At 47.2% G+C, this 27,740-nt stretch overlaps 2 protein-coding genes across 2 annotated transcripts in view; one reads left to right on the top strand and one right to left on the bottom strand.

Moving 5' to 3' along the window:
• Window positions 1–11,318, bottom strand: part of BAZ1A (bromodomain adjacent to zinc finger domain 1A) — a 98,587-nt gene extending 87,269 nt beyond the window's left edge. The window contains exons 1-2 of the mRNA XM_060262898.1: window positions 10,906–11,318; window positions 10,071–10,200 (exon numbers count right to left, since the gene is read on the bottom strand). Of these exons, the coding sequence (XP_060118881.1) occupies window positions 10,071–10,183 (113 nt within the window). The 5' untranslated portion in view covers window positions 10,184–10,200; window positions 10,906–11,318. The remainder of the gene's footprint in view (window positions 1–10,070; window positions 10,201–10,905) is intronic.
• Window positions 11,319–14,956: 3,638 nt separating this feature from the next.
• LOC132589579 (endogenous retrovirus group V member 2 Env polyprotein-like) lies at window positions 14,957–26,042 on the top strand. The gene is made up of 3 exons (XM_060262339.1): window positions 14,957–14,986; window positions 20,403–20,510; window positions 25,396–26,042. Exons 1-3 carry the CDS (start codon window positions 14,957–14,959, stop codon window positions 25,816–25,818), a joined length of 561 nt encoding a protein of 186 aa, XP_060118322.1. The 3' UTR covers window positions 25,819–26,042.
• The last annotated feature ends 1,698 nt before the right edge of the window (window positions 26,043–27,740 follow it).

The following is a 27,740-nucleotide window of genomic DNA, read 5'->3' as shown; positions in this document are numbered from 1 at the left end:
CCAGCGTGTAGGTGTACGAGTTGAGGAATTGATTCCACCTCAACACCCTCTGGGACAGGATTTGGGGGGTTTGGCGGTCTGGGGCCAACAGACCCAAAAGCGGCTTATGGTCCGTCGCTATTGTGAACCGGCGCCCATACAAATAATCGTTGAATTTATGGACCCCCGCTACTATGGCCAGGGCCTCCTTGTCGATTTGCGCATAGTTCCGTTCCGCCGAAGTCAGGGTGCGTGAGTAGTATGCGACCGGGACCTCCCGGCCATCCGGTAACTGGTGCCCCAGGACAGCGCCCACCCCGTACGGCGATGCATCGCATGCCAGGATGACCGGGAGGCGCTCGTCGAAGTGGTGCAGCACCGCGTTGGAGAACAGGACGTCCTTAACTGCCTGGAAGGCGGCGGCTTGCTTCTTCCCCCACACCCATGGAGCTTTTTTGTCCAGTAACCGGTGTAGGGGTTCGGCGAGGGCCGCCTTGTGGGGTATGAACGTGTGGTAGAAATTGAGGACCCCCAAGAAGCTCTGTAGCTCCGCTTTACACGTGGGGGCAGGGGCTTGAACGATGGCCCTAGTCTTTTCCTCGGTCGGGTGGATTCCCTCCGCGTCCACTGCGAATCCCAGGAACTCCACCCGCGGCACCCCCAGCATGCACTTCTCCCTTTTAACTTTTAGTCCAGCGGCTTGAAAACGGCGGAGCACCTCCCGGAGGCGGTTGCGGAATTCCTCGGGGTCCGGGGCGGCGATTAAAACATCGTCGAAAAACGGCTGGACTCCGGGGATCCCTTTAAGGAGAGCATCCATTATACTCTGGAAGATTCCCGGAGCCACGCTGACCCCAAACTGTAACCTGTTCACCCTGAATGCCCCCCTGTGGGTAACTATCGTCTGTGCCTCCGCCGTTTTGGCGTCCACCGGGAGCTGCTGGTAGGCTTGTGCCAGGTCCAACTTCCCGAAAATCTTAGACCCCGCCAGGGCTGCCAGCACGTGGCTGACCACTGGCACCGGGTATGGGTTGTCTTGGAGCGCTTTGTTAATTGTGCACTTGTAATCTGCACATATCCGCACGTCTCCATTTGGTTTGACCGGAGTCACTATGGGGGTCTCCCACATAGCGTAATCGACCGGCTCCAGGACCCCTTGGGCTACTAGGCGGTCCAACTCTGCCTCGATCTTGGGCTTCAAGGCGAAGGGGACCCTCCTTGCCTTGAGCCGGATCGGTCTGACCGTCGGGTCGAGCGGTAGGGAGATGGCCGGGCCCTTGTAACTACCCAGCGACCCATCAAATACGTCAGGGAACTCTCCGCACACCTCCCCGAACCCTCCTGCTGTGGCTGTGCGCGCCACCTCTATTCGGATTCCCAAGGGGCCAAACCATGCAAGACCCAACAGGGTGGTAAGCGGCCGCTTGACCACCAGGATGTCTAGGGGGCCTTTGAAGGACCCCCGCTCCACCAGCACCCGTGCCCACCCCGCTATTTGGACCGGGTTTTGCTGGAAGTCCCGCAATATGAAATTTGCTGGTCGCAGCTGCAGCCCTTGGCCGGGGCGTAGTCTTCTCAGGGTCTCCTCCGCTATTATGGAGATGGAGGAGCCTGAGTCCACTTCCATGGTGCAGGGGGCCCCGTCTATGAGGACCGCCATCGTTATCTTGTTGGGGGTGGTCAGGGGCAAATTCAGTACCTGAAGTGAGGTGGAGGCTGTGGAGTGGGACTCTGCGGCCTCGTGGTGTGCGGTCGGTTGCGGGCGGTTGGGCTTGGCTCGGCAAGCCCGCTCTATTTGGCCGGTCTTCCCGCAGCTTCTGCAGTCCCAGGTCCGGTACTGGCAGTCCCGCCGATCGTGGGGGTCGCCGCAGCTGGAGCATTTCGCCCTTTCGCTGGTGCGCTGACTCGGCCGTTCGTGGGCTCAGGGGCGCTGTGGAGCTCGGGCGGCGGGTCCTGCGTCGCGTCTGGAAGGCTTCTCCCTCGTCCTGGTGCTCGGGGTTCAGCTCCTCGTGGTGGGCGGTCTCGGTCTTGGCCCGGGGGAACGTCCTGGCGGTCCTCTCCCACGCTACCGCCTCGCTGAAGGCGCCCTGGAGGGTGAGCTCTTCTTTGGCGAAGAGCTTCTGCTGGAGCCTTTCGTCGCGGAGGCCCCACGTGAATCGGTCGGCCAGGGTTTCCTCCAGCTGGGGAAAGTTGCAGTTCCCGGCGAGTTTGCGGAGGGCTGCCAAGTAGTCCGCGGCTGACTCTCCTGCGGTCTGGTCCCTTTTGTGGAACATGAATCTGCGAGCCACCCGTGAGGGCTGCGGCAAGAAGTGGCCCGTGAGGAGCCTGATGATCTCCTCGTAGGATTTCTCCGCCAGGCGGGCGGGCGCCGAGAGACCCTTGGCGATCTCGAACGTGGCTGGCCCGCAGACGCTCAGGAGAACATCCCTCTTTGCTCCGGCGTCGGTGATCTTGTTGGCCCGGAGGTAGAACTCGACCCGTTCCGAGTAGGACTCCCAGCCCTCTGGATTTGCAGGGTCGAAGGGCTCGAGGTAGCCGGTGATTCCGCCCTGGTTGGCCATGGTGGCGGCGGCGGTCGTGTCCGGTCGTTCGTTGCCCAAGGTCTCCGTCGTAGCCGATGAGGCTAGGATCCCACCTTCGTCGCCACTGTAAAGTACCAGGCTTGGAGACGAGCGTAGGGCAACATAGTTTATTCCATGGTACAATACAAGATGGAGAGAGCGAGCACGCGGGCCGGATCCCACATATATACAGTTGCCGGACTATTCTCCCTGCTGGCCGGTCCAATGCCGACCAGCCGTATTTCCCGCCACAAGCTGTGCTTGGCGGATCGTTGCGCCCAGCGCGGAGGCACCTGGATGTTTCTCAGTTACCTCCGCGGCTGGGGTGGACTGATGTCATTCTGCTGTTGTGGCCATTATGAACTGGTTGCGCTCTGCGAACGCCATACACTACAACTAAGGGCCTATGGCTGGCTAGCTCTTCTACAGGGCAGCATTCTAGCTCCTGGAGACAAAGCAGCAAAGTAGAGAAAACACAGCAGTCCAGAACTCCCTCTCAACACTTGGGTTAAGATAAAGAAGAGTGTAATGCAATAGATAGAACCGTATGACTGTGAGCCATTTTTTTCCTCCCTCTTTGCTTGACTTACCCCACAGGGATGTCGCAAAGATGAGAGGATGGGAAAACCATGTTCTTTATGTTCCATTCCCACTATCAGCCAGCTTTGTGGTTTTGTTTCCAGCTTGTTGCCTTTGTGACCTCACCAGTCCCTTTCTCTTCCTACAGCAAACATTTACCTCCTGAGACACAGCAGGCTTATACACACAAATTATGTGTGGACCAGGCAAACTCATTTCTGTAAAAAGGAACACATCCCTCCCCCACAGATTAAGTAGTTGGCAGTCCCCTAATCAATATGATCAATCTGAGACTTAAGTGTTTTAAGAAAATCTATTTCTGAAGAACCTTACATTCATTGATCACAATACAGTAACCCCCACTTCATCTCCACTGACTCACTTATACTAAAATTTGAAAAAACTAAAATAAACAACCCAACAGCGTCATCTCTATTGTGTTCTTGATTGGTTGTAGTACATCTACCTCTAGGAGAAAGCAGCTTTCTTACTGAGAGTCAGAGTGAATTTTCAGTGGACCTCAGACTGATGTGGACAGCACCACCAAGTTATAGCTGATTTAGGACAATTTTCAACAAAAGAGACATTCACCCTGTAAGGTTTTCAAGAAAAGAGGTGGTTTTGCCATTGACTGCGCCCACGTCACTCCCCTAATATTCCATAGATGTCTCCCATTCAAGTATTATTCAGGGCCAACCCTGCTTAGTTTCTGAGATCTGATCGGATCAGGCTAGCCTGGGCTATCCAATTCAGAACACCTCAGAGTTTACCTGATGCAAATAGGATTTACTATTGCATTGTACCAGCATATTACTTTTTTTTTTTAAATAAGACCTTGACTTGGGAAGCAGATGTTATAGATGCAGCTTGGCATACATGCAATGGAACTAAGACACACTTTCAGTATTAGATAGAATAGTGGAATAGGAAATAGAATAAATTTCCAATTTAATATATAACTTTCCTTCAATCATTTGGGGTTTTCCTTATATTTCATCCTTATAGGCATTTTCTAAATATGCTATGTTTAAAGGTTCAACAAGAGTCTTAAATGGCAAAGAAATTTATAGTTCATTAGGTCAGCAACAGTAGCACATATCCTCGAGAAAACCACTTTTTCCAGACTTTTCCACAGAATTTAAGGATCCATATACCATTAGGTACACAGGCTGCAAATATGGAAGACCAGTGTTCTCTTAACCCAAATGTTCACTGTGAATATATTCTTGAGAAAGTCACTAATGCAAGTCCAACGTAGTTCAAAGGCTGTTTTAAAGTTTCCATAAAAACACTTTAACTATCATAAGCTATAGAAATAATAAATAGAAGTAAATGAATATGCAGTTTATTTTCTGTAAAACATGGATGCACTAGTGACCAAAAACATATTCAATGAGGTAAAACTGCTCAGTGATTTAATCTGCCCCAATTAACATTCAGCCATATCCTGTCAAAGTATCTAGTAATTCAAATGTTTTGATAAAACAGACATTTGTGATATCCTCTTACGCTGCAGTTAATCAGTATAACCAGTGATTAGATATGTTCTGAAAGAAACCCTCCCTGACCCCTACCATGCTGGTAAATTTCCATCCAGTCTCCAATCTTCCGTTCTGGGACAAGGTGTCTGCTTTTCAGCTCCAGGGACTCTTGGACAAGACTGATTTTTCTGGACCCATTTCAATCTAAATTTAGGACAGGATTTGAAACAGAGATGACTTTGGTTGCCTTGGTTGATGACCTCTACCAGGAACTACAGTTCTGCTGGATCTTTCAGTAGCTCTCGATACCATCAATCATGGTATCCTACTGGGCTGCCTCTTGACACTGGGATTTAAGGGCATTGTATTATAGTGGTTTGAGTCTTGTCTGGGAGGCCAGTCCCAGAAGGTGGTGCTGGAGGATTCCTGCTCTGCATCATGACTTGTGGGGCTCCTAGTGAGATCTGAGCCCTGCAGAAGTTAGATCTGTTTCATAGGACCTGTAAGACTGAGATGTTCTACTGGGCATATGGTTGAAGACAGTGACAGCTGGAGAGATCAGTGGCCTCCTAGGTTTTCTTCCCCCCTCCTTTTTTAATATTATGTAATATTGTATATTTTATGTATTTTGTTTTATGTACTATGTATATACATATTGTATGCTGCCCTAAGTCTTATTTGCGGGAAATGGAGTAGGACAGAAATTAAATATATTATTACTACTACTATTATTAAAGGGTCTGATCATATCCCCCATGTTACTTAATATCTACATGAAGTCACTGGAAGAAGTCATCAAGAGATTTGGGCTGAGATGTCACATATATGTGAATGATACCCAGCTATACCTTTCTTTTCCACCTAATTCCAACGAAGCTGTTGATGTTTTAAACCATTGCTTGGAGTTGTTAATAGACTGGATGAGGTAACGAATCTGCAACTTAATCCTGACTAGAAAGAGGTGCTGAAAGTCTGTAGAAAGGCAGACCAAGGACGTCACATATCTCCTGTCTTGGATGGAGTCACACTTTTACATGCTTAAAAAGAGAGGTTTGAAGCTTGAGAGTGCTGCTTGGCACAATGGTCACTTCAGAAAACCAGGTGGCTTCTGTGGTTTGAAGTGCTTTGCCCAGCTTCAGCTGGTCCACCACTTGTGCCTGATCTAGTTTAGTCTGATCTAGCCACAGTAATTCTTGCCTAAGTTACATTTAAACTGGACTACTGCAATGCGTTTTAATAGGGATCACCTTTGAAGAGTGTTTGGAGGCTGCACCTGGTGCAGAATGCTGCAGTTACACTGCTGGTTGGGGATAGTTAGTGGGATCATGTGACCCCAATCCAAGAGAAATTACATTGGCTTCCAATTCACTCTCAAGCCCACTTCAAGGTGTTAGTTTTCTTAACCTTCAAAACCATATAAGGCAGGGGAGTCAAACATGCGGCCTGGGGGCCAAATCAGGCCCCTGGAGGGCTCCTATCAGGCCCCCAAGCAACTGTCTCTTGTCTGCTTCCTTCTCCCTCTCTCTTGCTTCCTTCTGCATCTCAACTTGCTTTGCAAGGCTTGCTCAATCACACAGGAGCTACAGAGCAAAACCTCAATTTTCTCCATTGATTGAGGCCCCTCCCCCTCCTGGTCCCCTGGGGAAGGAGGGAAAGAGCCAGAGCTTCCTAGTTCCCTGGATCATGGGAGAAATTCAAAGAAAGCACCTTTAAGACCAACAAGTGCTAATGTTTTATGCATGTTTTATTTTAATGGGATTTTTTTTAAAGCTCTTTAGTCGTGTTTGACTGTGTCCTTTTAAAAGTTTATATTTCTGCTACCTAATCTTAAATAGGTACACACATGGTTCCACCTGACATGGCCCAGCAAGGTCTCATTTATGTCAGATCTGGCCAGCATAACAAATGAGTTCGACACCCCTGGCTTGGGACTGGAGTATCTGAAGGCATCTTTTCCCACACATTCCTGTCTGGGAACTAAGAGCACAGGGAGAGGCCCTTTTACTATTCCATTGACTAAAGCAGCATGTCTAGTGGGAGAGGTTTTTTTCAGTAGCAGCCCCATGGTTATGGGACAACCTCCCCAGGAAGTGCGTCTGACCTCCTCACTCTCAGTCTTTAGGAAGCATCTGAAGACCGTTTTACTCATGATGGCATTTGATTACTTCTGCATACCTGCAGTTTTTAAACTATTGACTTTAGTGGTTTTATATATTTTTACATCATAATCTGCTTTGAGTTTCTCTAAGGTAAAAAGATGGCTAAAATAAATACATATTATGCCTAATGCACAGAATTCAATGGAAGCATGCTTTTGACTTACATGCTGCCCTCCTTGTGTTACTGTAATATACCTTTCTGACACTGGGATGTCATAGATGATTATTAATCCGAGTGCATTTATTCTCAACTAAGTCACAACACCCTGCTTCAGAAACCCTAGATTTCTCAGTAAGGCATTTGTCAAGTGTCAACAATATTTGCTGAGGAGCTGTGGAAATCAGTATTAGGGAAGAACAATATTCTACAGATCTGTACTCAAAGACTTAGCATCTCTGAGCTTACCGTAAACATTTTTTGCCTAGGAAACCAGGTTTCAGTCTCATGAGCAAAGAACAGGATGCATTTCCAAACTTTAGAACTTGTCTGGTATAGCGGACAAGGATTCGGCTTGACTCAGTAGATCTGGGTGCAAATCTCTACAGACATGTTTACTGGATATCCACAGCTCAGTCACTATCTCTCACTTTATGTAGCTTTTATGAAAATAAAACAGAACAACATACATGGCCATCATCAGCTTCTTGAAATAATGTGAACACAGAAGTACTTAATCTTATTATCTCCTTCAAAAAGCACTGGATGTTGGAACAGTCAAATATCTACCACCAAAACCAGAGATTTACTGATCATTGCACGTCTCCTGATTGGCACTAAGCCTAAGTCATCATTTGAACAATAATCAGAATGAATTTATAATTTTTTACTTTAAAATCTGCACTGCAGCATTAAAAGAACAAACAGACAAATATTCCATGAAGATACTTGGGAACTCTAAAAAGCTTGTTGTACTTTTTAGCATTCTATACCCACAATATTGATGTATTCAGTCCAATCTTCAAAAGAATTTGGAAGATGTATTCTCTTATCCTGTCACATCTCAATAGCAGAAGCTAATGATGTCTTCTTGGAGCTCAACAAACTTTGTCCTAAGATTTCTCCCAACCTGATAAAAGAATCTTGCAATGATTTGTCCATGGTGAGGTTAGAAAACACTGTGCATGTGATCTGAAGTATCATTTATCCCTGGGATGACCTCTGACACTGAACAGGTTTGTGATCTTATTCACTTTAGTTCTAAGAAGCCAAAGACACCCCCCCCAGTTCACTGAGTACTTTGTACAAACAACAAAGAAAAATCACTCAATATTATTTAATCTCACTTTATAGTTTCACTAGATGAAGTCTGTTTTAGTTACAGACAAGTCTAAGCATGAAAACAGCAAGGTGTGCTCTAATTTTATACATTGCAAAAAAAGCAAACAAAAGAAACCCAGATTAAATATTGAAAATACATATATTAAAAAATGCAGCGTCACAGACCATCCATCCTGTGTCAAGTTCTTTTAAAGATCACTTGTATCAATAGGAAGAACCAAGAACATGCTTAAATCATTTCCAGTAAAACAAATGTGACTTCAAAGTGTTTCTCTGAAACAGCATTTGTGTCCCAAGCCTTGAGCAAGAAGAGGAAATAGTGAAAAAGGAATCCCATATCTTCTCTATGACAAAGAGTTGTAGATCAGAACTCTTGTCCTGAACATTGTTCCTCCAAGTAACTAAGTTAGCATTTCTATTTACCTCAGGCCAACACCATGACTCCCCAAAAAAAATCCTGGAAAGCTATATTGTAATTAAAGGCATTTCACAAAAATGTTTTTAAAAAGCAAGCATAATTAGTAATTTAGTTCAAATTAACTGTTACCTCTGTTTAACATAAGGCTGCCAACCTCCAGGTGGTGCCTGGATATCTTCTGCAATTACAGCTGCTCTCCAAACAGATCAGTTCTCCTGGATAATATGGCTACTTTGGAGGGTGGACTATTTGGCATTTTACCCCATCGAGGTCCCTCCCCAAAACCCATCCTCCCCAAGATCTATCTCCACCCCCCAAATCTCGAGGGATTTTCTAATCCAGAACTGGCAACCCTGGTTTAACATAATAAAAACACTGCCTGTTCAGAAGTACTGAAAGTTTGATTGATTAGTCTTGCTTTTAGCCAATTAACTAACAGGTTGACAGCCCCACTTAAATGGGCAATACTTTGTACACCAGCTGTTCCACTTTCAGTTTAGGTCAGAGGCAAAAACATTTTAAATGCAAGAAAAATAGTGCCAAGGCTCCACAATACTTAAGTCTGGAACACAATTTAGCAATACTGACACAAATAATTATTCAGTTGTATCGTTTATTTCACTTGATCACGCGTATAACCGAACCAACAGCAGAACTACAATAAAGCTATAGAGAAATCTGTTTGGAGCTACAAAAACGCTAAGAAATATAATACGATACCCCTACAAACAGGTGCAGAATTCTGCACACAGGAGTAGAAATAGAAACCCAGAATGCTGCTTAAAATCCAGAATGAGGTAAAAGCGAGGAAGGAAAATTCAACAACTGGATGTCTGTTGGCTTTGGGTTTTGTTAATGTTGACATCCCCAGCTGCCCTGTAAAAGGAACTGTCGGGATTTTCAACCCAAACTCTAAAAGAGATGAATTAGGCAGCGGGAAGCCGTCAACGCCGCCAGAACGGTCGAAGAGGGGATGCGTTTTGCTCCCTGTCCTTCCAGCTGCTGGAAAAACAATAGCATGAGGCTGCTGACACATATCAGGCAGACAAGCAGCCCCTGCCGCCTCAGCCCCCAAGCCCAGGCCTATACGGCGCGGTCGGCCGTTGATTTCGTGACAGTTTCCGCGCCTCGACTCTCCGCGGGGGAGGGCTCCAGTGCGCCGGGGCCGCTTCACATACATACACAAGCACCGAGACTCGCACCAAGGCCTAGTAACTGCCCCGTCGACATGTGACGAAGACTGGGGATCCCGGCAAGAGCCAGCGTGAGGGGAGCACTCACACCAGACAGACAGCCCCTCTCGCAAACAAAACAGCACTTTCCCTCCTTCCGCGTCCCGAGGGGAAGGGGAGGGCGGTAGAGAGCGCGCTGAAGTCGCGCGGGCGGGCAGCCCCAAGACCCCCCCCCCGCTCCTCCTCCCCTCCCGCCCCAAAGAAGAGGGGCGGTCAGGGGTTTCCCCGGCCTCCTGGAGGGGATTCCCTCCTCCTCCCCCGGTCCTGGCCAGGTGTCAGCCGTTTTGCCGCCGCAGCCACGCTCGCCTTTCAAACTAGCCCGCCAGAGCACTCGGGGTGGGGGTGGGAGAGAAAAGAAAGAGAAAGAAGTGGCGTCTCTTACTCGTAATTCCTGAAGATTTCGTTGGTGACTTTACAGTAGAAAACGTATTCGTCGGGTCGCAAGTCAGCGGGGGGTTTCTCCCTCACGAAGGGCTTGCGGTGTAACAGCGGCATCGCACGGGTCCTAATGGCTTTGGAGAACGAGAAGCGGGGGGGAGGACGATAAGTTTTTTCTCTCTTTTAAATGAAGAGCCCCGGTAGTCGCAGTAATAGTCGCCGACTCCCTTTTGTGCACGCCTGACACGCAGCTTTTCGTGCCTGGGACTGAACGAGCTCTCTGTGCGTGGATCTTTCCTCTCCTCCCCCGCTTCTCTCCCCCCCTCCCCTAGGCCGCCTCACAATGGGGCCATGACGCCAAACAGCAGGCGGCGGCAGCCACAACGATTAGTCGAACCCTCCCCCCCACAACACACAACGTGCTCGGCAACCCGCGGGGGGGGGGGAGCCGGGGAGAGAATCTCCCCCGAGCACGCTTTGGCCGACCGTCACCCACTGGTTTCTAACCTGACTGCGTTGGATTGTGGACACCTCGTTCCTCACCCGCCCAAAGGCTAAACAAACAGGGAGAAAGGGGAAGGGTGGGGGCAGCGCTTTGATCCCTTATCTGCTTTCTAGCCCAGCTACTGTCGGGATTTACCCCCCACGCCCCGCTTCAATCCCGCGTTTCCTCCCTCCAGTTTGATATTTAATGAGGGATTCCCCCTCCCCCTCGCCAGCTGGAACGAGCTTCCTCCTGTCAGGATGTTCACAGAGTGCCCCTGTCTTCCCCGATTGGCCTGGAAGGCATAATTGACCCTCTCCAGACGGGTGTAAAGGTTGCACCTTCTCCCTCCTACCTTTGTAACGCGATTGTCCTTTCCGCCTGGATGTATTTAATAAAGCTTGCCTCTTCTTTATTTTGTTTCTCTTCGCCCTTTCTTCCCGCGGCCCTTTCTCTTCCCCAGCTCCTCGGAAGTTTTTGATCTACTACTTCAGTCTCGATGAGGAAGAGCTGTTGGGAGGAGCTTTCGACTTCTTTCCCCTACATCTTTATTGGCCGCTCTCCGCCTTTCCAGCTTGTGACACACAGGAAGACAAGAGAGCTACATTATTAATTAATGGGTGAGACACTCATCCTCCATTTTTGAATTAGTAACTGAAATGATGCTTGGAGTGCGTTGAGGCCCACAGAGGCCTAGCCTATACAAGACTCTTCATCAAGCATGGTACCCAGGAAGTAAAGAAATGTGAAGTTGGATGCTAAGAAATGCATAAGGTATGTGTACAAAGAAGAAAATTAAAAATAATAAAAGATGTGCATTTTTTACATTGAAAAATCTCTTCTGTAACCATCTTTACGGGTTTGGATGAAAGTGGAGAACTGCAGTAGAACAGGGGAAACAGTGAATTTAATATAGATTTCTTGTTTTATAGCCAGAACACACTAGCTTGTTACTACATTCATAGAGATCATTCTGTGGTAATGCTATATCACTTCAAAATAGAACACAAATACTGTATCCAAATTATTTTATCTTCCATCATGCCAGCATGCTATGCTATTTTACAAGCCAAGTCTACCAAAAGATACTTGGCAAACCCATAGCATACTTTTGTGTGAAAGAAGTTGGATGAAGTGTGTACTTTCTTGTACAGAGAAGCAAATGTGGCAACAGGCCAGAATATTAGCCTATAAATCTAAAAATATTAGCCTATCAATCTATTGTCAGTGTTGCTCACCCCAGAACATACTGACAACTAAAATTCTGAGATATCATATCTTTGCTAAGTAAAGTTTTTTTTTCCCACTGATGGACATCTTCCATTATGTTGCACCCTTCTAAATAACAGTAAGTTACAGAACAGTAAATTAATTTCTCAAGTGAACACGAATGGGGTTACATATTATTTTAAAATACCCAGTGACTGCAAGCCTAAACATATTTACCACAAAGGAAACACAGACACTTCCAGGCAGACATTATTGGGATTTTGAATGAATACTGTTTCAAACTTTTGGGGGGAGGAAAAAAACCCACTCTACAGGCTCATGAATTTCTCTATAAAAATTACGAAATTCAGCAGTTAAGTGGTGGGGTGGAAAAGCATGTAGGCCAACAGGCTAGCACTACTAATCCCACAGCCACATCAATTCTTCCAAGTGGTAGCAATCTTATCTGGATTCCCACCTCCTCCCTTTGATAGCTTCTTTAGCCAAACTTTGAACTACGGTATTTTGTTTCCTTCTTCCAAAATGCAAGACTGCCCTAAAGTGTTCCTTTCACTCACCTTACAGCTGGGTAAGGTTTTAAGAACCTTTTAAGATAAAGTCTAAGTTGATGGGCTATTAGTCTCTTTGGATGGCTCAACAAAATAACACGGCCCATTACAAGGGTGTTATCTTCAGCAGTTTAAATCTCATCATTTAATTAGTGAACAATGAAATTCAATTGCTACATAAGCATAAAAAAGAGGGAAGCACCTTTCCCCTTTTTGTCCATCCCCTTGAAACAGTGGGATTCAAAGTAAATGGGCTTCAGGCAATGACACATCCTTGAGAAGTTTAAAGTAAGAGTCCAGTAGCACCTTACAGACACACAATTTGTGAGCTTTCATTAGTCACTGCTCACTTCTTCAAATGCAGACTAACATGGCTACCCATCTTGATCTATCACCTTAAGAAGTTTATTTACATTAATCATCTTGTTGTGTCTATTAATCATCTTGATGTGTCTATTCACAAGGCTCCTAAGTAAACTCAGCAGTCATGGAATAAGAGAGTAAGAACATAAGAGAAGCCATGTTGGATCAGGCCAACGGCCCATCCAGTCCAACACTCTATGTCACACAGTGGCAAAAATTTTTTTATATATACACACAGACTGTGGCTAATAGCCACTGATGGACCTGTGCTCCATATTTTTATCTAAATCCCTCTTGAAGGTGGCTATACTTGTGGCCGCCACCACCTCCTGTGGCAGTGAATTCCACATGTTAATCATCCTTTGGGTGAAAAAGTACTTCCTTTTATCAGTTTTAACCTGTCTGCTCAGCAATTTCATCGAATGCCCACGAGTTCTTGTATTGTGAGAAAGGGAGAAAAGTACTTCTTTCTCTACTTTCTCCTCCCATGCATTATCTTGTAAACCTCTATCATGGCACCCTGCAGTCGACATTTCTCCAAGCTAAAGAGTCCCAAGCGTTTCAACCTTTCTTCATAGGGAAAGTGCTCCAGCCCTTTAATCATTCTAGTTGCCCTTTTCTGGACTTTCTCCAATGCTATAATATCCTTTTTGAGGTGCGGTGACCAGAACTGCACATAGTACTCCAAATGAGACCGCACCATCGATTTATACAGGGGCATTATGATACTGGCTGATTTGTTTTCAATTCCCTTCCTAATAATTCCCAGCATGGCGTTGGCCTTTTTTATTGCAAACGCACACTGTCTTGACATTTTCAGTGAGTTATCTACCACGACCCCAAGATCTCTCTCTTGGTCAGTCTCTGCCAGTTCACACCCCATCAACTTGTATTTGTAGCTGGGATTCTTGGCCCCAATGTGCATTACTTTGCACTTGGCCACATTGAACCGCGTCTGCCACGTTGACACCCACTCACCCAGCCGCAACAGATCCCTTTGGAGTCCCTTACAATCCTCTCTGGTTCTCACCACCCTGAACAATTTAGTGTCATCCGCAAACTTGGCCACTTCACTGCTCACTCCCAACTCTAAATCATTTATGAACAAGTTAAAGAGCATGGGACCCAGTACTGAGCCCTGCGGCACCCCACTGCTTACCTTCCTCCACTGCGAAGACTGTCCATTTATACTCACTCTCTGCTTCCTATTACTCAGCCAGTTTTTGATCCACAAGAGGACCTGTCCTTTTACTCCATGACTCTCAAGCTTTCTAAGGAGCCTTTGATGAGGAACTTTATCAAAAGCTTTCTGGAAGTCAAGGTAAACAACATCTATCGGGTCTCCTTTGTCCACATGTTTGTTCACCCCCTCAAAGAAATGTAACAGGTTAGTAAGGCAAGATCTTCCCTTGCAGAACCCATGCTGAGTCTTCCTCAATAACCCATGTTCATCAATGTGCCTACTTATTCTGTCCTTGATAATGGTTTCTACCAACTTTCCCGGTATTGAAGTCAGACTGACTGGCCTGTAATTTCCCGGATCTCCTCTGGAACCCTTTTTAAAGATGGGGGTGACATTTGCTACCTTCCAGTCCTCAGGAACGGAGGCAGATTTCAATGAAAGATTACAGATTTTTGTTAGAAGATCCACAAGTTCAACTTTGAGTTCTTTCAGAACTCTTGGATGTATGCCATCCGGACCCGGTGACTTATTAGTTTTTAATTCGTTTATCAGTTGTAGGACCTCCTCTTTTGTCACCTCAATCTGACTCAGGTCTTTCAACACCCCTTCCAAAATTAGTGGTTCTGGGGCGGGCAAAAAGTTCTCATCTTCCACAGTGAAGACGGAGGCAAAAAATTCATTTAGCTTCTCAGCCATTTCCCTATCCTCCTTCAGTAATCCTCTTGTGGATTAAAAACTGGTTAATTAACAGGAAACAGAGTGTATATAAATGTGCAGTTTTTCACAATGGAGGGTGGTAAGCAGTGGGGTGCCACAGGACTTGGTGCCAGGTCTGCTGCTTTTAAACATGCTCATTAATGATTTGGAGTTGGGAGTAAGCAGTGAAGTGGCTACGTTTGTAGATGCACGGAGTTGTTCAGGGCAGGGAGGACTGTGAGGCACTCCAGAGGGATCTGTAGAGTCTTGGTGAGACGACATCAACATGGCAAATGAGGTTCAGTTGGGGCAAATGCAAAGTAATGCACATTAGAGCAAAAAATCCTAACTATAAATATATTTTTATGCGGTCCAAACTGGCGGTAATGGACCAGAAGAAAGATCTTGGAGTCATGGTAGATATCTCACTGAAAATGTTGACTCAGTGTGCAACTACAATGAAAAAGGCAAATGCTGTACTAGGGATTATTAGGAAGGGAATTGAAAACAAATTATACAGTATCATAATGTCTCTCTATATAATAAATGTATGATGCAACCTCATTTACAGCCTGTGGCGCAGAATGGTAAGCTGCAGTACTGCAGTCCAAGCTCTGCTCACGACCTGAGTTTGATCCTGACGGAAGCTGCGTTCAGGTAGCCAGCTCAAAGTCGACTGACTCAGTCTTCCTTCTGAGGTCAGTAAAATAAATACCCAGCTTGCTGGGGGGAAAGTGTAGATGACTGGGGAAGGCAATGGCAAACCACCCCATAAAAAGTTTGCCGTGAAAACTTCATGATACGACTTCACTCCAAAGTCGGAAAAGACTGGTGCTTGCATAGGGGACTACCTTTACCTTTTGCAGCCTCATTTGGAATACTGTGTACAGTTCTGACCATTGCACCTCAAGAAAAGATATTATTGGGAAAGGCACAGAAAGGGGCAACTAAAATGATTAAGGGGATGAAACACTTTATGAAGAAAGATTAAAGAGGTTAGGGCTCTTTAGCTTGGAGAAACAACAATCGAGAGGAGACATGATAGAGGTTTACAAAATTACCCATGGGATAAATAAGGCAGAGAAAGAAATACTTTTCTCCTTCTCACAGTACGAGAACTCATGGGCACTCAATGAAAGTAATGAGCAGTAGGCTTAGAACAGATAAAAGAAGTACGTCTTCACCCCCAAAATAATTTAACACATGGAATTCACTGCCACAAAAAGTGGTGGTGGCTACAAGCATAGACAGTTTCAAGAGGGGATTGGATAAACATGAAGCAGAGGTCCCGGAGTGGCTATTAGCCACAAAGTACAGACAGAGCTGGCACCAGTCTTTTTGGTACCCAAGACCTGCCCACTGACCTGTGCCCTTCCTCCCCCCCCACCCATGAGCAAAGATAGGCCCCACCACCCCCTGCCCATGCCTGCCCCTCCAGGACTCATCAGGCGCATGTGGCATCTCCCAGTCATCTGCGCCAGTGCCAGCTGCTGTGCGCCACCTGTGCACCCCAGCAAGGGAAGGCAGGGCCAGGCAAGGATCATAGTGCTCGACCCCCTTCCAGCCTCCGTCCCATCCCGATGGTGACAAGTAGTAGGGCCAGGCTGAATTACTCGCCTCCGTCACTGGTGTTATGCAATGCCAGGTCCATTAATAATAAGACCTCTGTCCTGCGAGAGTTTCTGACCGAGCAGGACATGGACCTGGCTTGCGTGACCGAGACCTGGGTGCGCGAGGGGGAGACGGTAGCTCTCTCCCAGACCGTTCCCCCGGGATACTCGGTCTTCCACCAGTCACAGACTAGCGGGCGGGGGGGTGGGGTGGCACTTCTCATAAGAGAGGTTTACTCCTTTAGGGCTCTTCTGGCCCCAGAGATTCCAGGCATAGAATGTGTTGGCCTGATGTGGGATGTTGGGGAGGGGTTGTCGATCTGGCTAGTGTACCGACCGCCTAACGCACCAGCCAGCGCCTTACCGTCCCTGGTGGAGGTCGCGGCGGGCTGGGCGTTGGAGCACCCAAGGCGTTTGATCTTGGGTGACTTCAATGTCCATGCTGACGACGCGGCCTCCAGCCAGGTGACGGACCTGGTGTCATCCATGGCGACACTAGGACTCTCCCAGGTTATTACAACGCCCACTCATCAGGCGGGACACATGTTGGACCTGGTCTTTGCGGCCGGAATATCAGTGACTGATATTGCAATGGAAACAGTGCCATGGTCAGATCACTTTGCCCTTAAGGCTCGTATGGGGGTGTCACCCAAAACCTGTTTAGGCGGAGAGCATATTTTTGCTCACCCGCGGAGCCTGATGGACCCGGAACGGTTCCTAACGGCCCTTCGGGACACCTGGCCCGCTGGCGACTCCCTGGATGATCTGGTAGAGTCCTGGAATGATGGGCTCTCCAGGGCCATCGAGGAGGTCGCACCCAAGCGCCCTCTGCGTCCCCGCTCGAAGCCGTCGCCCTGGTTCAACCAGGAGCTGCGGCAACAAAAGCGGGGACTCAGACGACTGGAGAGGCAATGGCGGCGTACTCGAGACGAAGTGACCCGAACATCTTATAGAGAGAGTTTGAAGGCCTATGAGATGGCAATCAAAGCTGCAAAGAAAGTGTTCTTTGCGGCTAAGATTGCGTCCGCAACTTCGCGCCCGGCACAATTGTTTGACATAATTAGAGGATTTACAACGCTGCCGCAAGGCAGACTAAATTCTACTGAATTGGAAATAGGCTGTGAGGCTTTTGCGAAATTTTTTGTGGATAAAATCGCGTCACTCCGTCCCGACCCCCCTGCCAATTTTGAGACAGTTAGCGAAATCGAGGCCCCGAGTCTGTCTTCGGACTATATGCTGGACGGCTTTAGCCCCCTCAGCCTGGAGGAAGTTGACAGGATTCTCTTATCTGCTCGCCCAACTACTTATAAACTGGACCCATGCCCTTCCTGGCTTATTAAATCTTGCCAGGGTGACCTTAGATATCCTATACGGGATATCATAAATAGATCCCTGACGGAAGGGCATTTTCCAACGCCGCTCAAAGAGGCCGTGGTCCGCCCCCTCTTAAAGAAACCATCTTTAGATCCGGCCCAATTGGCACACTATCGGCCGGTCTCAAATTTGCCTTTTCTGGGCAAACTTATTGAGAGGGCAGTGGCGATGCAGCTACAGACCTTCCTGGAGGATGCTTCCATCCTTGACCCATTTCAGTCCGGCTTTCGCCCGGGACATGGGACGGAGACGGTGCTGGTCGCCCTAGTGGATGACCTTCAACGGCATCTGGATCGGGGCGGCTCGGCGGTGCTGATGTTGTTAGACCTGTCGGCTGCGTTCGACACGGTCGACCATCGGCTACTGAAGGGTCATCTCGCCAACGCGGGGATTCAGGGGTTGGCCTTACAGTGGCTTTCCTCTTTCCTTGACGGTCGGGGACAAAGGGTCGCAGTTGGGAGGGAGCTGTCCCGGAGGTGCACACTTGATTGTGGTGTACCACAAGGGGCGGTTCTGTCCCCGATGTTATTTAACATCTACATGCGGCCTCTTGCCCAGATTGCCCGAAGGTACGGGCTAGGGTGTCATCCGTATGCTGATGACACCCAGCTCTATCTACTGATAGACGGCCAGCCGACCTACGCCCCAGAAAATCTAGATCGGGCATTGCATGCCGTGGCTGAGTGGCTCAGACTGAGCAGGCTGAAGCTTAACCCTGCGAAGACAGAGGTCCTTTGCTTGGGTCACCGCGGCCCGGGAGGGGGAATCCCCCTACCAGCCTTTGACGGTGCGCTGCTGATAGCGGCGGACAAGGTCAGGAGCTTGGGGGTGTTATTGGAGCCTTCCTTAAAGATGGAGGCTCAGATAGCAGCCGCTGCCAAGTCCGCGTTTTTTCACCTTAGGCAGGCAAGGCAGTTGGCCCCCTTCCTGGAGCGCGATGACCTAGCAACAGTGATCCATGCTACGGTCACCTCGAGGTTGGACTACTGTAATGCCCTCTACATGGGGCTGCCCCTGTCCCGAACTCGGAAATTGCAGCTGGTGCAGAATGCCGCGGCCCGGCTGTTATTGGGCCTCCCAAAGTGGGAGCACATTCAGCCGGGTCTTTGGACTCTGCACTGGCTTCCAGTGATATACCGAATCCGGTACAAGGTGCTGGTTATCACCTTTAAAGCCCTATATGGCTTGGGACCTGTCTACCTGAAGGACCGTCTCTCCCCGCATGTTCCCCAGAGGGTACTGAGGTCGGGATCACAAAACTGTCCCTGGGCCGAAAGAAGCCCGCTTGAAATCCACAAGAGAAAGGGCCTTCTCTGTTATGGCCCCTACATGGTGGAATCAGCTACCGGAAGAGGTGAGGGCCCTGCGGGACCTTGTTCAGTTCCTTGTTCAGGGCCTGTAAAACAACCCTCTTCCGGTTAGCCTACACCTAGCTTGAGAATTTTAATGCAACCTGCCAGATCTCTGTATATATTGGAATATTTATTAATTTTTATGGTTTTATCTGTTTTATCTGTTTTAAAGTTATTCCCTTACATGTTTAAATATTGTTTAATTTATGTTGGATCTAATGTTGGAAGCCGCCCTGAGCCACTTGTGGGAAGGGCGGGATAAAAATTCTAAATAAATAAATAAATAGTGCAGGCAGGAGCACTCAACTGCAAAGGGGAGGGAGAAAAGCCGAGGTCCCCAGCAGCTTCCCCTCCAGCCACCCCCTCCCTGTCCCAGCCACTCCACTGGCAGGCAACAAGTGTGGCTGCCGTCTCTCACTTGAGTTCACTGGTGGGGCAGTCCATTCAGGTCATGCAAGGCAGCCACCCCCCTCCAGAGCCAGGACAGAGAGCCAGCCAGAGCAGCAGCAGTGCCAGCAGCCATTGCCACACACCCATTGTGCCACCCAGGACCCAGCAACACCTGCCCACCTGGTCATGTGGCCACCTCCATGCCCCTAATTGCCCTCCCCCCCTTCCAAGGAGCATCATCACTGGGGCCCTGCATGGCTCCACGGAGTTGTTAGCTGGGTGGTTGCCCTGCCCAAGCTTGCTTTGCATGTCTCCGGTCAGGCTGGCTGGAGAAGGAGCCAACAGGTCACCTCCAGGTTTTGGTACTTCCAACGAGGGAAGGGGGCAGGGGAAGGAGCAGCGGTGCCCAGAGAAGGTCCAGCAGCAGCAGGTACTGGGAGGAGGGTGGCAGCCAGCCCTCTCCATTGGGCCCCTTCAGGTTGGACACTCCTCCATTGTGAGGGTAGGCTCCTCTGCTTGGGCCCCAATCTGCTTACAGGGAGGGGGGCATCCATTGCCTTTGTATGCCAAGTAGCACCCTAGGTGGCTGCCTACCTGGCCTACGCAGCAGCACCAGCCCTGGGTATAGATAGAATACTATGTTTGGGGCAATGTTGTTTTGTAATCTTGGTACTTGGGAGACAACAGTGGGAGGGCTTCTGGAGTTCTGGCCCTACTGGTGGCCCTCAGGATGGTACCTAGTTGGACTTTATGGGCCATTGATATGATCCAACACAGCTTCTCTTATATTCTTAAGTTCTCCTGAGTTCATTGAAGTCAAGTGTAGTTCTGCTTAGGATGGCACTGTAGGGGTACAGGAACAAGTATCAGACATCACGCTGGCAAACCACGTGACTTGCCTGTGCTGCCTGTACCCTGCAGGGCCCCAACCGAAACTGCTTCGTGTGCATTGTACTTTGCCCTGCATGGCACTGTTGTAAAAGGGTATCAATCATTACCTGAGCCAACGCCTGGCTTACAAGGATATAAAATAAAGCACCGCTCCTGGCCCGACAGAGCAGCTTTTTACCCCACGGTCATCTCGTCTGGTTTCTTGACTCCCACAGCTCCTTGACTCCCACAGCTCCTTGACTCCCACAGCTGGTGACCCCGACGTGATCAGCTCCCGCTCCTGCTCACCCGACCCTTCGGTCTTCACGGTGCACCAATTTCAGGTGAGTATGGGGGAAACGTTGTCTAAGGAACAGGTAGTGCATGCAGATGAACTAAGGAAATTATGTCAGTCACAGCAGCCAGACAGATGTCCGTCAGGGAAAGAGATCCTTGAGCTCCTGCGGGAGATAGACTGCCAGTGTCCATGGTATCCACAATGTGGTTCCATGAAGCCCAGTGACTGGGGGAAAATCGGAGCGGAATTAAAGCAGGAACCCCGTGCTCCTATGTCTCTGCTCATAACCTGGCAGCGGATTCATCATGCTATTTGCCAGTTCACTCCGGCTGAGAACATCCTCTGTAAGCCCCCTGAGACGTCGGGTGAACCCCCTCCTTATCTCTACCCGGCCCTGGCCCCTTGGTCAGAGGCCTCAGCTCCCGTGGGAGCTCCCCAGACGGTTGTGTCTCCCAGTGAGCCGCTGGGCTCAGTCCTCCCAGTGCCCCAGTCCTCTCCCGCCATCCTTCTCAGTCCCTTAGAATGCTCCTTGGCTCGAGCCCGAGAGGCTATTCAGCGGCAGCTCGACAACATCGAGGCGCAGAGCGAACTGCTGGTTAAATTAGGCTATGAAAATGCTAACACTGATTGCAAGCGGGTGCTAAGTTCAGTTATAAGACGCCCTGGGTATACATTGGCTGACATGCTAACCGCGTGTGCAGAGGTTGGGTCTAAGCAGCACGAGATGGCCTTACTGGCAGCTGCCCTCCGAGGTGGGGGGCGACCCAAGAAACCCACTGGCAATTGTTTCCAATGTGGGAAACCCGGCCACTACAAAGCTCAGTGTCGCTCCCGCACTGTACAAGGAGGTACTGCAGCTAACAGACCTTCCAAGAAGTGCCCAAAATGTGGTAAAGGATATCATTGGGCCAATCAATGCCGCTCTGTCCCATCAAGCAATACGGAGCAAAAAAACTCTTAGGCGGGCCCTCTCCTAGCCCAAGCCCAAAGGGAGAGTCGCTCCTCTGGACCTTGGTGACTGCGTCTGCTGTTAAGCAACCCTTGCCAGGAGAGGTAGTCACCTTGCCCGTCCTTCTGCCCTCTGAATTTCCTGCTGAGGCAGTGTTGATCTTACCCTTACAGGAAATGGGGGAGCAAGGAGTGTTCATCATCCCTGCCTGCGAGGAGGCCCCTCCCCCAGGGGTGCCACTCCTTGTGCAGGCATGGAGCCAACTCCCTTTTTCGTTTCCTTCTGATACTCCTGTTGTTCATGCGCTCCCCATAAGGGGGCGCGAGGGTGGAAATAGTGTGGAAATATTTTTGTGCTATTTTGAATTCTCATCTCCTGATTTTGGGTCTAAAAGATATAATTTCCAAAGTCTTTCATTACCAAACCTTTTTCTAATATTGCAGTCTCTCACAGACAGCCTCTCCCCAGCCAGAGAAATACCTGGATGGAAGATGTGCATACTACTTTGTTTTTGTAAGGTCGCCAGTCTCCAGGTGGGACCTGGAGGTCTCTCCCGAAATCATAGCCTTTTCCCCAATACATTGAGGCTAAAGCCTCTGGAGGGAATAGGTGTCCAAGGAAATGCACTGCATGCCTTGTGATTTCCACATTTGATTCACTATTTCAGGAATCTCCAGCCTGGAGCTGGCATCCCAAAATTCTACTTACAGCCAATCCTTCTCCGCTGGAGAGACTCCTCTGCCTGTAAACTGCCCTAATACCAGGAGTAATCCTAGGTTAATAATTTTCTAGTGACTGGTAAACCCTTTTAAAATAGTCAGCCTATGATTTCCATTGTTCTAAGGAAATGGTGCACCTAATAGAGAATCCTTTTTGTTATTTCTAGTAGTTTTCTTATACAGGGCAATGTTTTAAACTTTACCTCACAAATTTTGGTTTCTACAAGAAGTATAGGACATCTGTACACTCCCTTGGGGTAAAATTACCCTCTCCCTGTGCTTTTTCTCTCTTAAGCCTCAGGAACTAATACTCTTGTTTTTTGGCAGAATTCCTGAAAGTTCTTGGTCTTCATTAGAAATCTGGATTCCTCAAATGTATTTCAACTATTGATATCTTCATTTGCCCTCTGCATGTCATTTGTAGTTATGTTCCATCTATGATCAATCTTCCCCTTTCTAGCTATTTGGTGCAGCTTGAGTTTTAATTGTTGTTTAATCCAGTCTGCCTGTGGAAAGAGGTATCCACATGTTCTTAAAAGGCCCCACCTTGTGGGCTCAGTATATCTTGTTAGAGTCAGACTTTTCTGAGTGAACACCCTTTTCTATTTTCCATGTTCTCAAGGAAATGAGCCATAACCTGTTAGATTCTTAATGTAGATCCCTCAGGGTTCATTTCTGATCATGATTTTCTTCTTGCTACTAAATGTCCTTTTGTGTTATTTTTGCCTCAATAAAGGCCCTTCAATTTAAGTCTTGTTGTATTATGCTCCACTTTTGGTCTCCTTGGTATTTCTGACAGCATGTTGCCTTCCAGCAACACATTCTTTGCACTCTGTGTATGCACAGAGGAAACTCATTCTCTGGCACAAGCCTTACACCTGGAGCATTGTGCCATCATCCTAGTTCTACCTTTTACTCCATAAAAGGTCTCTTCTTAAAGGGATATGCTTTCGTGCTTCTAGTCTTTCTTTTGACTTGTCCTTGCAACAACTCAGCATTTTAATCTTGGTCCTACAGATGCCTTGACACATCTTTTCTCTTTTTATGCATTGTTTTAGTGTGTCTATCAAGGTATTAACCATGATTTGATTTCTAGGATTTTGTAACCGTTTTGTTAAGTTTGCTCATCTTTTCTTTCAATATAGATGTGCAGGGAATCTGGACCTGCAAATCAAGTCTAATGCATGCTCAGTAGTTCTAAAGGTTGTTGATAGTCCTGTTAAGAATTGTTTTATGTATGTGTAACCATTATGTTCCTTTTCAGAATCCTTGTTTTGTTAAGTTTTTGTTGAAATCTATGCTCACATGTGAGACCCCCATGCCAAGATCGTTTTAGCTGACCTAGCCCAGAGAAACACTGGATTTCGTGGGACCTGATCACCTCACTTATGTCCAGGTTTTTAATTTCTCTGATCTAGCTCACCTATCATATAAAGCTAGCTAGCATTGTTCTATTGAGGCCTCAGTTTTTGTTTTTGAAGTTTTTATATTGTTTTGACAATTTATTATATTCCAAGGCTATAGCAAAGGTTTTCTTTTGTCTCTTTTTTATGGAACTATTTTCATCATATGGGGGACGCCCCAAACTATGGTCATTTTCCTGGATTGTGCACAATGTTTTATTTTAAGTTTTATGTTGCAACAAAGAATATTTTGGGTTGTGTTTTCTGTATTGTGTATGTTACTTTCTTCCCTTGACAAGGAAGAAGCCTCCTGAAGTCCTGAATGCTTAGTGTACTAGGCAAACCTGCCCAATGCAGGCCCCTAACGTGACATATGTACGCTTGTGACGTCAAAGCTCACTGGTCACCATACTCTGGACAGGAAGACGCTTCACTAATAACTTTTTAAGACTCCTTTCTTCATGGTTGAATGTATGCATTTTTGATCTGCTTTCACTGCTCCCTACACTGGTACGGAGTCATCTCCATGTTGTCATGTGTGAATGTTTTTGGTTCCTTTTTGGTTTTTTTCCTCAAGCCCCCTGTTGCTGTATGGACCATCGGTGATACCGGCAGGACAGCACCGTTGCCAATTCTATGCTGGGTTACAGGAAGAATTCCCTTTTGGCAACCATACAGACACATTTCATTGGGTGCTAGGGGGGGTGGGCAGGCTCTTTAGTTCACCCTCCCCTAGGACTTTCACATACCCAATAGGTCCATGGCAGAAGATCCTCTTCCAACCCCAGTATAAGAAGCTTATCAACGAGGGGAGAACGTGAAACGGGTTATTTCTCATTTTGTCCGCGCCATGGCTGTTATGGGTCGTCCTGCCACCCTCAAAACAGACAATGGCCCTGCTTCCTGTAGCTCCGCCTTTGCTGAATTTTGTGGCCGCTGGCACGTTCGGCATCTCTACGGTATTCCCTTTAATTCCACAGGTCAAGCTGTTGTGGAGCGTGCCAACCGTACCTTGAACGCTGCCCTGGCTGTTCTTGAAAAACTGAAAGGGGGAGAATCCCCCTCCGCTGTTTCCTGTGACATGCTCTGAGCACAAAACCTTTTTATTGTTTGTTGTTGGTTCCAGTCAATGCAGAACTAGTTACTCAGTCTCCTCCTCAGAATTTGTGGGTTCGACACGCTGCGTATATGTTTTGGCATCATGGTACTGTTACACTTGTGTATGAACCCCCCATGTCTGTTTCCTCTATGTCTTTCCTGCCCACCCCCTTTCAAGCTCCAGAAATAGTGTTAGCCCAATTACAGAACTTAAATCGCTCCTATATGTTTACCAACCCATTGGAGGACGATGTTAATGCTACTCGCTTTCGCATGTTTCATTACCAATATGCCTTACCAGGACTGTGCTTTTGCTGCGGCGCTACAAACAACGCCTTTTCCAAGTGGAAGGGACTTGCTGATGGGAACAAACATTGGCTTAGTCGCAAGAATCAGACTCATTGTAGTGATCGATTCTGGGTGGGAGGCGGTAATAACATGAACTGTAATTCTTCTTATAATGTTAATATTTCCCTCATGAATTCTACTTGGGACATGCTTCATGCCACTTTTCCATTCTTGTTTCCAAATGTTTCAACCTTTACCCCCGGGTCCATTTGTAGTGGGTGGATCATAAAAGACCCCAATTTATGGTTCTTCTGGGGTACGGGGAGGGCAGCCGCTGCAAGTTTCACAGGCATTTTCACCTTAGGCGGCTATTCTAATATAGTAGCGCAGGAGAACCGTGCTTCCATCATTGGACTCACCTGCCGTCTAGAACAATCCATTAATGCAACTACCTCCATCATTCGTGACCTACAGAAGGAGATCTTCAGTCTGCACCAAATACAGTTGCAGCACCGGCTTGCCCTGGACTATCTGTTGGCACGCCAAGGAGGGTTTTGCAAGATTGTTGGGCCAGCAGCCTGTGAGGTACGGTTTCAAGACTTCAACCGGACCATCGAGGAAGAGTTGAAGCACTTGCACAACCTCATTGCGGATAATGCACTCCGTCCTGATTGGGACCCTTTTGCTTGGCTAACCTCCCTGCTTCCAGACCCTACTTGGCTCCGACAATTGATTTGTGCCATAATTGTAATTGTTGTTCTTTTAATCATTGCCTGTTGTTGTATTCAGTGCCTTCCTAATTTGCTGCAAATGTGTACACGTTCTAAGGAAACATGGCAACGGCGTGCATTGTATTATGCTTATCATCAGCTTAAAAACAAAAAGGGGGAGATGTAGGGGTACAGGAACAAGTATCAGACATCACGCTGGCAAACCACGTGACTTGCCTGTGCTGCCTGTACCCTGCAGGGCCCCAACCGAAACTGCTTCGTGTGCATTGTACTTTGCCCTGCATGGCACTGTTGTAAAAGGGTATCAATCATTACCTGAGCCAACGCCTGGCTTACAAGGATATAAAATAAAGCACCGCTCCTGGCCCGACAGAGCAGCTTTTTACCCCACGGTCATCTCGTCTGGTTTCTTGACTCCCACAGTATCTTGACTCCCACAGCTCCTTGACTCCCACATGGCACTGTAAACGATCACTTGCAGCTTGGAATTATTAAACGCCAGGTACATGAAGAGGTGTAGGTGCCAAAGTCATCCAGGATAGGGCATTAAAACCCTGCTCATGAAAACTGGTGAAATTACACAGTTCTGTGCAGAGTCACATGCAGGGCTTTTCTTGTAGGAAAAAGCCCAGCAGGAGCTCATTTGCATATTAGGCCATTCCCCCTGACTTCACCATTGTTTCACATAGGAATTTTTGTAGGAAAAGCCCAGCAAGGACTCATTTGCATAGTAGGCCACACCCCTGTGTCAAGCCAGCCGGATCTGTGTTCCTGCTCAAAAAAAGCCATGGTCACATGACTTCAACATGTGTGGTCTTGGAATTCCAATTGCTTGGAATGGTTTGCAAGTTATTTTAGAAGCATTGTTACTTTAACAGTCAGCTAAGTAATGTAGTCCTATGTACATTTGTTTGAAAGTAATGTATACTTCGAGTATTTACTTGCAGTGCTGTGGTACCTAGTGGTAAAAGTTTCAGATTAAGATCTGAGAGACTAACATTCAAGTCCCCACTTTGCGATGGGAACTGCTAGGTGACCTCCCTCAGCTTTACCTACCTGACAGGTTGTTTCAGAGGGCAGCTGTGTTGATCAGCACTGAACACCTAGATTTGAGTTCAGTAGCACCTCTCAGACTAACAAGATGTTCAGAGTATAAACTTTCAAGAGTCAAAGTTCTCTTCAACAAGGTTTTAAAGGTATAAGTTCTTGAGAGTCAAAACTCACTTTGACAAGATTATCGGGATTTGAGCTTTTGAGAGGCAAAGTTCCCTTCGTCATATTTGAAGTGTGCATGCACACAAAAGCTTATTCCAAGAATTAAACTTTGGTGGTCTTAAAGGTGCCACTAGACTTAACATATTTCCCAAGTTTCTTTTCTTCTGGTTGATAATTGTGCTTGTTCTGTTACTGGCTTCAATTAAAGATTCTGTTCGTCAGTTACAAAGGCCATAATATCCTTGGATCTACTGCCTTGTTTATTCTGTTTTCTGACAGTTTCACTCATCGGGACATCTTCTGAAAGTGCAGCCCTGTAAATTGGTCAAAGATGCAATAGTCCGTAAGACACATTCTCTCTTTTAACTCCCACTTTGTAGGATGACACAATAGAAGAGATGAGGAAGGCCCCTATACTTGTATAATTGTGTAGAATGTGCAAAACAAATATTGAGAGCATTTTTATAAAGGGACTGGAACAGCAGTATAATGAAATAGTTCAGGAAGATTTATAACAGGATTGTAATCTATTGCAATGTTTATTGTATTATTTTTGTAATCTATTGCAATGTTTATTATATTTATTGCATTGTCTTCTACCTTTGTAACCCACTTTTTGCATTATGGTATGTCACAAATTACTGAGATTTCTTTTCTTTACATTATGCCTAGTTCTGTAATTCTAGTCCTACTGCATTATTTATAGGATGTCTTATGCTTTCTGGTTGATTTTTAAAAATATATTTTGTAATTTACCATGTTTCAGTGAGAAAGGTAGGCTATGGTCATGGCCTAAAGAATATTCCCATTTCCAATTTGCTACAAGAAGAAAATTCTTGTATCCTATTTTAAAACTATCATTATCAGAAGGGA

Source organism: Heteronotia binoei, chromosome 21 (assembly GCF_032191835.1).
Source record: "Heteronotia binoei isolate CCM8104 ecotype False Entrance Well chromosome 21, APGP_CSIRO_Hbin_v1, whole genome shotgun sequence".
Taxonomy (NCBI): domain Eukaryota; kingdom Metazoa; phylum Chordata; class Lepidosauria; order Squamata; family Gekkonidae; genus Heteronotia; species Heteronotia binoei.
Note: the sequence above shows the minus strand (reverse complement) of the source record. Positions and strands in the feature narration are given on the sequence as shown.

Bases quoted from the DNA above. Each gene is read 5' to 3' on its own strand.
- LOC132589579 (XM_060262339.1), top strand. From the start codon at position 14,957: ATGGACCAGAAGAAAGATCTTGGAGTCATG. The intron at 14,987-20,402 runs GTAGATATCTCA...TGACTCCCACAG, and splicing joins AGAAAGATCTTGGAGTCATG to CTCCTTGACTCCCACAGCTC. The intron at 20,511-25,395 runs GTGAGTATGGGG...CGTGACCTACAG, and splicing joins TCACGGTGCACCAATTTCAG to AAGGAGATCTTCAGTCTGCA.